Genomic DNA, 12,546 nt, shown 5'->3' with positions numbered 1-12,546 from the left:
GTCCTTAAGAAGTAGACACACCTCAGATCTTAATGATGCTTGAGTACAGATCTATGGCTCAGACCCATCTCCAAGGCTATGATATGGTCCCAAAGCTGTTAAGAGGGACCAAAAACCTTTCCATGGGCTTTGCTTGGGGCCCTTAAGAGCTTGGTTCGCCCTTTGCCCATCAGACCTGTTGCCCAAGGGCTTTCCCAAGCAGAGGAAGGATATCAATGAAGGCCATGCAAGCTTCTTGGGACAGCTCCTCACTGCCCAGGATCTTCTTCAGCAGTGGCTGTTTGATGGGCTCACGGGTGTAACACCACAGCTTGTCCTTTCCACGGCTCTTGGTGATCATGACCCGGCTGAGGGTGTGCTTGGGAGGTGGCCTGGCAGTGAATGCAAAGCAAGAGGTGGAGAGATTACAGGGATAAAAGGGAGAGCTTGTGACCAATGTATCACCTAGGAAGGTTACCTGCAGCACCTGGCTAATGAACTCTTACACCAAACAGGACTTGACAATTTAGCAAGTATCCAGCTCCAGTTCTACCCAAAGATAATTATTTGTACTTTCTTAGGGCTCAGAAAAGTCCCTGATGGACCCTGCCCAAGTACTGACACCAAAACAACCTATCCTATTCCAAAATGCTTCTAATCACAGCAAGAAGGATGATGGCAATGAATGGTCAGGGCAGCCACACTCAAAGAGTATCACCCAGCACTACAAGCCTACCAGGGGAAAATATCCCAGAGGATCTGGTCTGCCTGTTTGGATTGCCTGCCCATCCAAACAGGAGTGGGAGCTTTGGTCACCTGCATTCATCAGTGGTGTACATTTACATCTTTGGAGCCGAGATGAAAATGCCTGTACCTAATTTAATTGCTGGCTATATGGTCTAAGTACATCCTCCCACATAATATTAAATTCCACACTGTTACACCTCTGCTTAGAAGAAATCCTTCATAAAATCTTATCTGTGGAAAAACATGGCTCAAATGCCATGAACTAAAATGGAGGTGGCATCGAATGGGGCATTCAGAGTCTTTTCCAGGCTATTTGCAGATGGATTCCTATAATTTTTGAGGATGGTTTAAAAAAATCACCTAAAATAATCATAGGAAAATTCCTCCAAGGTATATGGTTTTACTTTCTCTTCACTGTCTGAAACTGCCATCTGGGAGGTTCTGATAACATCTTGTCGTTGGTCAGGGGTCATTGTGACCAATGCCTGTGGGATGAAAAGTGCTCTGTTACTTTGTATATTTGATATAAAATACATCTGATATATTCAGAGAGAGGAAGCAGATACAAAAGAAAGTAACAGTGAGTGAATAAGAATAACCCATCAATTCCAGGTAACAGTCAGTAAGAACTGTGCAACTGTCATTTCTCTGTGCCACTCTCAGTCACTAATGCAAGGAATAACAAATGTTTCCATAGTGTGGATCATTTCCTAATGAAGACAATGTGCTTTGGATCCTACAGCTCCATACGTGAATGCAGCAGTTCCCACCAACCCCAAATACAACTTCAGGTAATTAGGCCAGCTGGAGTGATTTAGCATGATACATGGATATTCCAAGTCACAAGTTTGTGGTGTTCAAAGTGCCAAGACCAGAAGAAAGGCTGAGATTGCTTTTACCTTGGACAACTTGTCACCTCTCTCATTCACTTTGGTTTCCACCTTATCTTCAGGGAGACTTTGGACAGATTTAAGCCATTCAGGGAGGCTCTGACCTCCTCAAGCATTTGTACTAAGTTGTGCAATTCTGTAAGACAGCTTACCACAATCTCCAGTGGAGGCATGGTGACTGTAGGCAAGACGTAGACGGAATCAGTTGGGAAATCCCCTCTCTGCTTGGTCCGTTCGTTGAGCCCATTAGCCCACCCTGAGTTCATCACTTGTTCTCCTGTGTCCTGGTCCAGAACTATGAGGTCTCCTTTGAGGAAGCTGAGGAACCCGGATTCTTCTCCCACTGTAAGAAAAACAACCATTGGTTTGAATTTTTTTTTCCAAATTCTTTGGGAATATTAAATCTATCTATATGTTTACCACTGAGCTGGGCTGTTTACTTACCAGGGTTTGGGTTGTCTTGGAGAGTGACCACATACTTGGATCGTTTCCTTAGTCCTTCAAGGAAGGTCACCACCAGGTCCCGGATGTCCTCTGCATTGTTGGAGGTGAAAGTGTATTCATCGCCTTTAATGGTAGCCAAAGTGAAACTCTGTCCTTGCAGCTTTCCTCCTCTGAGATATATATTTATAGGAGACATACACATGAAAAATAATGACATAAGGAGGCAAAGCCTGGAAAAGGGTTGGTTTATGGTGAGATTGCCAGCTAAGTCTATTCCTCCTTACCTGCTGCTTGACACAGCTGTGATCTCTGGGAAGGAGAGCTCTAAGAGAACCTGCTCCTGTTCATCTACAAAGTACACTCCTGTCCAGTTGACAGCTACAATTACATCATTTTTAGGCAGGCTTGGCCCTGTGTTGAAGACAAGGCATACAAAGTTTATGAAGGGTCTTAGGATACAGAAAATGTGTGCCTTTCAAAGAAGGATTCAATGATAAAAAAAATGGGTGTGGGGTTTTTTTGGTTTTTTTTGTTTGTTTGTTTGTTTAGGAAGAGAAGTAGTGTCAGACTCATAGCCTGAGCAGTTGCTAATCAGGATGCACCAAAAAATAACATATCCAAAAAAGACCAGCTACATCAGCTCCTTCTTTTCTTTTGCTTTAGAGCATCCTGTGCTCTGGGGACGTGCTTTACTGACTCACCTGAGAATTTGAAGGCTTCGTAGAACCGAGAAAACAGCAAAGGCCACTTGAAACGTGCAAAATCCACTACCTCTTCCTTGACATTTTTTGGGTCTGCTCTCTTTTGAGTATAAATTCCCTACAGAAAAAGCAAACCACAATCAACATGAAGCAAACCCACACTTAGGAAGAGAGCAAACAAAACTAATCTATGTAACCTGAAGGTCTTGGAACAAATATTAAAAGAGGTCTCAGCGCATCTAAGGGCCAAACAAAATACTACAGAAACAAGTGATAGTTTGCGCAAAGTCCTGGCCTTTGGTTCCCACTTCAGGGAACAATTTGACTTTAAGAAGCCTGGGCAAGCATCCGGCTGAGATTTGTCTCAGCTGACTTTGGGTTTCCCTTTTGGGGAACTTTGGGTCAATATTTTGGCTTGACAGTTCTTTAGCTGGAAAAGGACACTCAACAGCCCTGAAACACCTTATGTAGGACATCCTCAGATACTGACACTTCTATACAAAACTGACAGGCCAATGGAGGATGGGCAAGACCCAAATGAATTACATCCCTGGGTCTCCACTGACAATGAAGTTGAGATGAGACTTCTAACACACATGGAGATGTTCACATTTTAGGGATCTTAATCTGAAGCTGGCTCCTGCAGTTAAATGAATGCCAATTATCACATCAGGATGACCAACCCTCTGAACAGTCACAAGTTATGGGTAATGAGTTACAGAAGGGGTTGCTGTGTGAGAGAATCACAAATGTTCTAATTGAAGTCAGGGAGGTTTTATACAACACCTGGCACAATAAGGTCCCAACTACCTGGAGACATGAACTACCACTGTAATACAACCAGTAACACCACAATCCTGTGTAACAAGAATGTCACCCCAGAGATAGCATTTTGTTTTTCCCACTGAATCTCTGCAAGTTCCCTGTTTCTGTCAGATTTTGCCTCAAAACCTGCAGTAAAACTGAACATAGCTAGAACAAGTTCTGTCCTTTCTCACTGATTTAGCTTTGGGTCAGGCTAAGAGCTAAGCTATGATGTCTGACAAATATTTAAAAGACATGTGAAACTACTGAAGCATGCCATGGTGCTCCACTGTCCCCACCTTTTTATGTGCAGCTATAATGAGCTGAGCCCATTTTTCTACTGTTTTTGATGCTGTGATCTCTCTGTCCGGGATGTAGGATGGAATTAGATTTAGCAGCCTTTCCAGTACCATCTCTGACCCGTAGTCCACATAGTATTGCTGGGAAGCCAGTTCTGCCAGATCTTCCTCCTATGGGACCCAAACAAGCCAAGTTAATGCTGTTAATACATCTTCACAACATCCATCCTCCACCACTCAAGTAGCTTTTTGTGGCAGCTGGATGTACTGCTGCTTCAGTACATGGTGTGGTGATGCTTCCTTTCAACAGAACTTCAGCAGTGCGTTTTGCACATCAGGAGTACAGGAGACTGACCACTAAAAGCTATGACTAAGCCTTAACATGTTCAGTGACTAGCACCACACAGCCTCCTATGTACTGTGTGGGAACACATTTGCCCCAGTCTTTCTTTGCAGATCAGTCTGTTTCTGATGCCTGCAGTCAGCAGTGGATGATTTTGCTATGGTAGGTAGAGCTTAGTAATTGAAAACTGCATGTATCCATCACTTCCCACATTTGGGAAGCCCAGCAACTGAAGCACCTGTGCATAATGCAGAACTGTAAAATTCATTTGGTGCAGCTACATTTCAAGCATTGTGGAGTGAAATAATAGAGCTACTGCAATGATAATAGCATAACGAGACCAGAAGGTGGGGGAGAAAAGACAGGGCTTCTGAAAAGAAAAAAGAGCTGCAGTTAATGCAAAAGAGATGCAAAAAGATGATTTAGTTCCCACAGTGACTGGACTCTACCAGACCACAGGAGAATGACCACGTATTTGGGAGGAGAGATGTCTTCAATTTGACACCTGGGTGATTTCAAATACAAGTTAAAAAAACCCAAAAAACCCCAAACAAAACAAAACAAAACAAACAAACAAAAAAAACCCCACCCAAACCTCACTCAAAAATATGCTAGACATTTTCAGAGAATTTTATGTTTCCTGAGATACTAATTTCAGTGACCTTGGAATAATTCCGTAAGCTTCCAGAGCTTATGCCATAATGTTTATGCTGCCAATGTCCCTTCACTGTATGGCAGAATTACTGGGTTTGTATTGCATGGCAGAGGTCTGGGTGTCCTGAAAAGCATCTCTCATGTCTAAAACTTGGCAGAATTCACCAAACAGGGTTTTGCTGTGTAATCCTGATCTGGTGATCTGTTTTCATATTACCTGTGGCCTTCCAAGCGGAGGCTGATGGATGAAGCAGCCATTCAGTTTTCCACCCAAAAGTCACCAGGAGAGAGTGCTCATGCAGCACCCAAGCCCAGTCAAGAGGATCTGATTGTTGTAGCTATTGTTTTCTAAATGAATACCATAACCCCCCAAGCTAATAGGCATCCAGGGAGGAATATTTATCATCCCCTTCACTGGAACCTACTTCACCATCTAGAAGATACTTGTTGGACCAGCCCAGCAGCTGCTGAGGTCACATACCTTGTCACACCGGTACTCCCCAAACTTCACCCCTCGCACGATCTGTTGGTAAATGAGATTGGTAGCCACGTTATCCTCACTTGGGTTGTGCCAAGGAGTGAAGATCTCCTTCCTGAAGAAGAGCCGCCACGGCGCGTTGCGCTCCTGTGCTCCCTGTTCTTTGGCGTACTGCTCACACTGAGACACGGCATCCATCACGTGGTCATTGCCACTCCCCAGAGAGGATACCTAGTCAGGGCAGAGGGAAACACGACATTCAGCTCTCTAAAAGCTGCTCTTTCTAGGTAGAGATATCTGTTTTTGAGTCACTCATTCAGACCTCCTTCATAATCAAAAGAAATCAATACATCTATGTCTACTAGCCAGAATTTATCACATCTGTCTTTTCACCGGGGTCTGGCATGAAGCCCAAAGTATTATATTCCCTCAGACTTAACATCCCCCGATGAATGTCTCCTCAAAAAAGACAAAGAAGAAGGAGTATATTCTTCTCCACCCCCAGGCAGATGTGGCCACATCTGGAGGTGAGAATATACTTCATCCTGTGGTGGTAGTGGGTCAAGGGTTGGACTTGATGATCTCAGAGGTCCTTTCCAACCCATCTGATTCTATGATTCTATGATCCTCTTACACAGCAGCTGTAGGAGTACTTCAGTTTCACTGACAGTTATTTCAGCCGAAGTTTCACTCTAGGTCTGTTTTCCTTCTCATTTATGCTCACCTTTATTTTAACAGAATTTCTGAAAAAGGTTATGTTTTTTGGTTAAATAAATCAGGTTAAATGCCAATGCAGGTATGACAGTTTGGATTCTAGCTCATTTTGGAAGCTTAACTGCAACCATTAGCTTTCCAACTAAATGTAGTAGCTCCCCTGCATAAAAATCCACATTGTTTGTTTTACTGGAAATTCACCTCAAATAAGCTTGTCTGAGAGTAAGAACATAGCATCATGTAATTATGTAGGTGGAAAGGAATTTCTGGATGTTTCTGGTCCAGCCCCGTGGTTAGAGCAGGTCCATCTTTAAACAGGTTGCTCTGTGCATTTTCCTGCTAAATTCTGAATATTTCCAAGGAGGGAGATTTTCTGACAACGCTGCTCCAGTTTGACTACTCTTATTGTGAAAATCATGCTGCCACTTGCACCGTAAAAATGTTCCTTCTGCCCTTCTGCCTTCAGTAAGTTATGTGACAGCAAGCAGGACCTCCCTCTTCTTTCACAGAGCTATTCAGGAACAGAACTCAAGATATACCTTGTCAAAAAGTGCAATGTAAAGCGAAAAGCCAAATCGATCCTTCAGGCTGATTTTGTCGGCCAAAGAATTACAGAGCTCTTTAGCAGTTGTTGCAGAGTCGGTCAGCAGTGTTTTGGTTGTCCCATCCATAAATGTGACAGGCAGCATGATCGGTTTCTTGGACTTGGTTGCCTAATGGATGAAAGTTAAACTTTATAAGGTTTTTATATTATTTTAAAATATATATAAATAGTATATACATATAGTATATATATAATATTTATATATATACTATATATTTACTATATATATATTATATATATATATATACACTATATATATATATATATATACTATTTAATACTATTTACCTACATACTCTTCCATCCCACTCTGATAACCATTTACTCACTCCTGATCCCAATGACTGGCTGCTTTTGAATACTATCATACCGTATTTATCAACAGGAAAATGTATGGTCAGTCACTGGCAGCACTTGGAAGTCACAGATATTTTATTTTATACATTCAGTCCTCAAGACGCCTAATCCAATAAATACAAACATGCCTGGAAATGCTCATGGAAACTGGAGCACAGCTGTTTATGCTAGTAAACCAGCAGAGAAAAAGAGCAATTTGCACAAACTGCCTGTTCCAGCTATGATTATCCCCAGACAAGTCACAGGGACCATTCTCAGGAGGCAGTTTGCCTGCAGCCACCTTCATCTGTAAGACAGTTTCCTAGAATATATGGGGGCTTGCTCCGTGCCAGCTGGCTTCAAGGCCCAACAGCATTCTCAAGAACACTTAATTTAAAAGTTTTTAGGCAGTCAAAGGCATTGATCTGAAGATACATACTCTGGAGCAAAGCCAGGATGGACAAGGAATGCAATATCTTGGAACTACCTGAAAACTCTTGACAGGAATAGGCATTTTGTTGCCCCATCTTCTGTCCTGCCAGAGGTGTGGTTTCTATGACATTGAAAGGCTTAAACCCCAAGCCCCAACTGCCCAGGGAGGAGATGGAGGGACTCGTACCTGCAGCTCCAGCCAGCTGGGTGGCTGTGTCCTTGTCCCATTGGCAAATGTCCGTCTCAGCCTCTCTTCACAATAGGGAGCATAACCTGGTGGACCTCCATTGATAAAGTTCCTTAAATACTGTTGGAAGCAGGGAACACAATAGTTAGACCTTTGGCTCTTTAGACCAGGCACTTGCAAAGGTTAAGAAGCAATGTTTTATTGGAGAAAAGCCCTTTGGGACTAACAACAGTTATACCACTCAGGCTCAGATGTTCATACATCACATCACTGGAAGCTGAGAGAGAGTAGGATGGTCTGCACCCCTGCCTTGTTCCTCTACTGTGCTTTTCTGGCCTTAGAGGAGACAAGACACCAGACTAGACAGAACTTTGACTGAAGCCAGTGCAGCAGCTTTTCTGTTCCTGCTATTGCTGCCACTGATTTCTATCTCTGTATTATAAAATGTTATTGAGTGTTGGGCAAAAGGATAGGAGTGAATGAAAAGGATGTGTAAGTAATGATCCAAGGGAATTGTAAGTGAATGCCACTCAGAACACATAGCTCCCAGCACAACAGATCTTTCACAGTGACATTATACAGGTATTCCTTTAGACAGATTTTAAATTGCATTTTGGAAGACCCTAAACCAAAATTGAGGCACTTCACTGTATGTTAAAAATACAATCACATTATTGTAGATAACATATAATCCAGTGACTTATACAGCATGAAGGATAATACACTTAAAAATACTACATAAACATCTTGGCCAAAATGTTAGCTAAGACTAATAGCTCTGCAAATCAAACTCTTCTGACGGACTTTATATATAGATAAAAGAGTTCTCTGAATGATAACACACAGCTGTTCCTTCAGGCTGCTTTATAACACTGTAAACCATAAATAATGTGGCTAGAGAGACAGGCATCTCTGTGAATAGTAACTTACAGAGAAAGTATGAAATAGCTAGGTAATACAGTCAGGTTGCATGGATTACAGCTGCTGCAAATGATTGTAAGCTGTTGATGCAATGTAAAAGTGTAGCTTTAATTATGCTGTTGCTAATAATGATCTATGTAATTACATATTTTCCATAGGTCTACTTTTTTTCTGGCTGAGTCTTCCCACCTAAGCCCATTATTACTTGAAAGAAAGGAGTTACTCGCAAAGAACAGGAGTGCTACTGTGTCTTGACCCATGCTTAACATATGATGGAAAGGTGTATAATGGCATCCAAAGCACAACTTGCATATTTGGGAACTGGAATACATATTGAAAACTGCCTCATTATCAGCACCCTTCTCAAAACGTTCAGTTCTAACTGAAACTTTTGAATGCCACCCAGAGGAACCTGCACAGGCTTGAGAGGTGGCTCTGTGGGAACCTTCTGAAGTTCCACAAGGCCAAATGCAAGGTCCTGCACATGGACCGGGGCAGTCCAAAGGAAAATATAGGCTGGATGGAGAATGGATGGAGAGCAATCCCGAGGAGAAAAACTTACTGTTACTGGGGGACATTTCCTTGGCAATGTGTGCTCACAGCCCAGAAAGTCACCTGTGCCCTGGGCTGCATCAAAAACAGTGTGACCAGCAGGTCAAGGGAGCAGATTCTGCTCCTCTGCTCTGCCCTCACAAGACCTCACATGGAATACTGTGTCCAGCTCTGGGGCCCCCAACACAAGAAAGAGACATATATCTGATGCAGCAAGTCCAGAGGAGGCCGCAAAGATGATGAGAGGGCTGGAGCACCTCTGTTATGAAGATGGGTTGAGAGAGTAGGGATTGTTCAGCCTGGGGAAAATTAGGCTCCAAGGAGACCTTAGAGCACCTTCTGGTACCTAAAGGGCTGGAGATAAAGGGGCTGGAGATGGGAGAGTTGGAGAAGAACTTTTGACAAGGGCATGGAGTGCTAGCACACAGAGGAGTTGCTTTAAACTGACAGAGGGTACATTTAGATTGGATATAAAGAAGAAATTCTTTCTTTTGAGCTTAGCAAGGCACTGGAACAGTTGCCCAGAAAAGTTGTGACTACCTCAACTGAGGAAATCTTCAAGACTAGGCTGGATGGAGCTTTGAGCAGTCTGCTCTAGTGGAAAGTGTCGCTGCCCATGGCAGGGCGGTTGAACTAGATGACCTTCCAACTAGACCCTTTCCAACCCAAATCATTCTATGATTCTGTAATCCTGTGATTCTATGTCTTAGTCTCTGGAACTGCTCATAAATTATTTCTTATAAATGCTTCACTACTCTAAAGTAATCTTTTGCTATTAAAGATTTAAATCCACACGGATTCCTGTACTTTCTCAGATGTCATTTCCATACATAATTTAATTTTCTGCCACTTTGTCAGTGATTTATCTTCTTTCTTACATTTCACTGGCAAGGCCTGGGGATGAAGGAGGGATTTCTATTCTTGGCTTCAGCTCTTTCAGTGCTGAAAACTCAGTACCTAATCTGATATATATGGAAATTATTCTGGTGAGGCACTAGAACAAGCTGCACAGGGAAGTGGTGGAATCACAATCCCTGGAAGTGATCAAAAAACATGTAGATGTGGCACTTGTGGACATGCTTTAGTTGCAGGTTTGGTTATGGTTGGACTTGTTGATCTTAGAGGTCTTTTCCAACCTTAATAATTCAAGAACTCATTTAGAATGCAGACCATTCAAATCTGGGCAACTAATTTTGCCCACAAAAAAGCTCCAAGGAATTCCTTAAGAACAATCTCATTTTCAAAAGCATCAGCTGCTTAGTATCCCCCACTGACTTCAGTCCTGCTGATCCACAGTGCTGCTGAAGATAGATTAAATGTCACCTCATGTGGCTGTTTAGAGCTGGATGTTTTCAAAATGACACTTGGTGGGGGATGTACATCATGGGGGATGTACATCATGCAGAGAGGACCTATGCAAACATACTTCCAGGTAAATCAAATTCTTCTCTTTCTAAGTGCAAATTTTAAAATTTCAATTTATATTTATAATTAGCTGTGCAGTTCTATTCCTTGACAATTTTGCTGGAGTACATGCCTGAGGCCATACTGTCAAAGCCAGTAGATTCTTGAATGAATGCACAGACCTTTGTATATGAGAAATAGGGGAGAAATGTGGGCTATTCAGGTTGTGCAAATTCCACTTGAAGCTTCCCACAAGGAACTGTCCTGCCAGAAGTCACTTAATAACATCTTCACACATCTACAGTGTAGGAGGTGCCATCTAAACTGGTTGTCTAGATTTCCTTCAGAATCACAGGAAAGAGAGGGTCAGTTCTCAGGAGTGACTCATTTAACTCCCACAAGGCATGGAACTCGGGATCATGCACACTTTTCTCAGGAACTTTGTCATCTCCATTTCTGGCAAAGACTGGAGATTCCCTCAGCCATGAAACCCAAGAGAAAAGCTGGTCCCATGGGTGGAAAAGAAAATGTACTGGTAGATAATTCATGAGACAAATATCTTCATTTTACCTTCACAAACTTCTCAGAAGGAGCAAAACATCCCACGCAGAGGGACATCAGGATCCAACCCCTGGCATGGCTGCTTTTTGATGGGTTCTGCGTCAGCTGCTTGCAGATTTGACAGTAGATTTCATCCCTGCAACAGGAATTTAAAAAAAATTATTAAAATTGAAAATTAAACATTAAAAAATTAGATGAACTATTTAATTATTCCTATTAATTAAAAGGAATTAAAAAAAATTTTTTTAAACACAAAAACATTAAAAGGTAGTGTTTTTTGACACACTCAGAGAGACAGACCCCATTTGCACGTGACTGACAGTCAAAAGTTCATTTTAGCATCGCATGGATATTATTTTAACTGCCCTAATGATGTTCCCCCTCATCACTGCAGCATCTCTAAAATAGCATCACCAGTCCTGTAATATTCTCTGAGTTTTGCCCATGTTTCAACTAAGATTCCCACAGCTGACTGACATTGCTTAGAGAATGAGAGAAATAAAAGGAGTCTCAAGGTTCAGGGAAGTTCAAAGTCACCTCTGGATGATGGAGTTTATTCTGGCTCCTTACAAGGATTTCCCAGAGAGAGTATCCTAAAATAACTTTCATAGAGACCCATCAACTGGGAGTCTTTGTTTGCTGCTGTTTCTCGAGACACCTGAATTTGCTTTTTTAGGTACCTATCAGGTCCAGTGGAGATCAAGGTTTGTCCCGCTCTGATGTCCAAACAGAAACATGTATTGACAGGTGTCTTATTTGGGACTGAATGTCCACTTTTGACTTTACCTTAGTTCTCTACATGCAAAATGAGGGATTACAGTACTTTCTCATCTACATGGGAGGCCAAAAAAATGTTAGACAAACTGTTACACTGAAAAACTCATGAGAAAGCCCATAAGACACTACCAGGTCTGCCTGCCTGTGCAGAAAAGTAATGCTAAGGATTTCATGGTGAATTGGGAGGATAAAATGAAAAGAGAAGGTGATCATCAGAGGAAGATGCTCACACTGTTTCTGGAGTAAGCAGACAAGTGTGAATGAAAAGAGTGACACTGCAAAGGCAACGACTATTGTAACAGACACACAAGTGGGCTAAACAAAAGATGTGCAATTGGCCTTATTTTGGCACTTTCTGATTTTTGAATAATTATTTTAGCAACTAAAATGAGTTTTTCCTTTTCATACCATCAAAAATTTTCACACAGTCAAAAGTGATCTAAATAGTCAAGTGGATAACAAAGAGTGAATGTTAAAAAAAAAAAAAATACAGCAGCCATTAGGACTTTTCAGAAGTGTTTGAATCACTCTGTATGGTCTTTCCATTTGGCCTGATACAGAAAGTAAGGAACATGATCCAGTCCAACCTGCATTATACAACACAATCATAAAAATAATAAAATGAGAGCTTTTCAATGCTGCACACAATATCAAAATTGTTTGAATATCGCAAAACAAGTTCAAGGAAGAAGGAATGAAAAGAATGGCATGTTCATGCC

General features: G+C 41.9%; 1 protein-coding gene across 3 annotated transcripts in view; it reads right to left on the bottom strand.

The window, feature by feature from the left end:
* MYO7A (myosin VIIA) overlaps positions 1–12,546 on the bottom strand; it is an 85,986-nt gene that overhangs the window by 11,127 nt on the left and 62,313 nt on the right. For all 3 annotated transcript variants that reach the window (XM_027899396.1, XM_027899398.1, XM_027899399.1), the window contains 11 exons: positions 11,060–11,186; positions 7,613–7,732; positions 6,593–6,766; positions 5,343–5,570; positions 3,865–4,035; positions 2,762–2,879; positions 2,345–2,471; positions 2,061–2,230; positions 1,769–1,959; positions 1,087–1,211; positions 214–371 (listed from right to left, as the gene is read on the bottom strand). In XM_027899396.1, the coding sequence (XP_027755197.1) occupies positions 214–371; positions 1,087–1,211; positions 1,769–1,959; positions 2,061–2,230; positions 2,345–2,471; positions 2,762–2,879; positions 3,865–4,035; positions 5,343–5,570; positions 6,593–6,766; positions 7,613–7,732; positions 11,060–11,186 (1,709 nt within the window). The remainder of the gene's footprint in view (positions 1–213; positions 372–1,086; positions 1,212–1,768; positions 1,960–2,060; positions 2,231–2,344; positions 2,472–2,761; positions 2,880–3,864; positions 4,036–5,342; positions 5,571–6,592; positions 6,767–7,612; positions 7,733–11,059; positions 11,187–12,546) is intronic.

The sequence above is a fragment of the Empidonax traillii genome, unplaced genomic scaffold, assembly GCF_003031625.1.
Source record: "Empidonax traillii isolate 1590-97213 ecotype Southwest subspecies unplaced genomic scaffold, ASM303162v1 scaffold665:size397641, whole genome shotgun sequence".
NCBI classification, from domain to species: domain Eukaryota; kingdom Metazoa; phylum Chordata; class Aves; order Passeriformes; family Tyrannidae; genus Empidonax; species Empidonax traillii.
The sequence above is the reverse complement of the archived record's forward strand: the minus strand, read 5'-3'. Positions and strand labels throughout refer to the sequence as shown.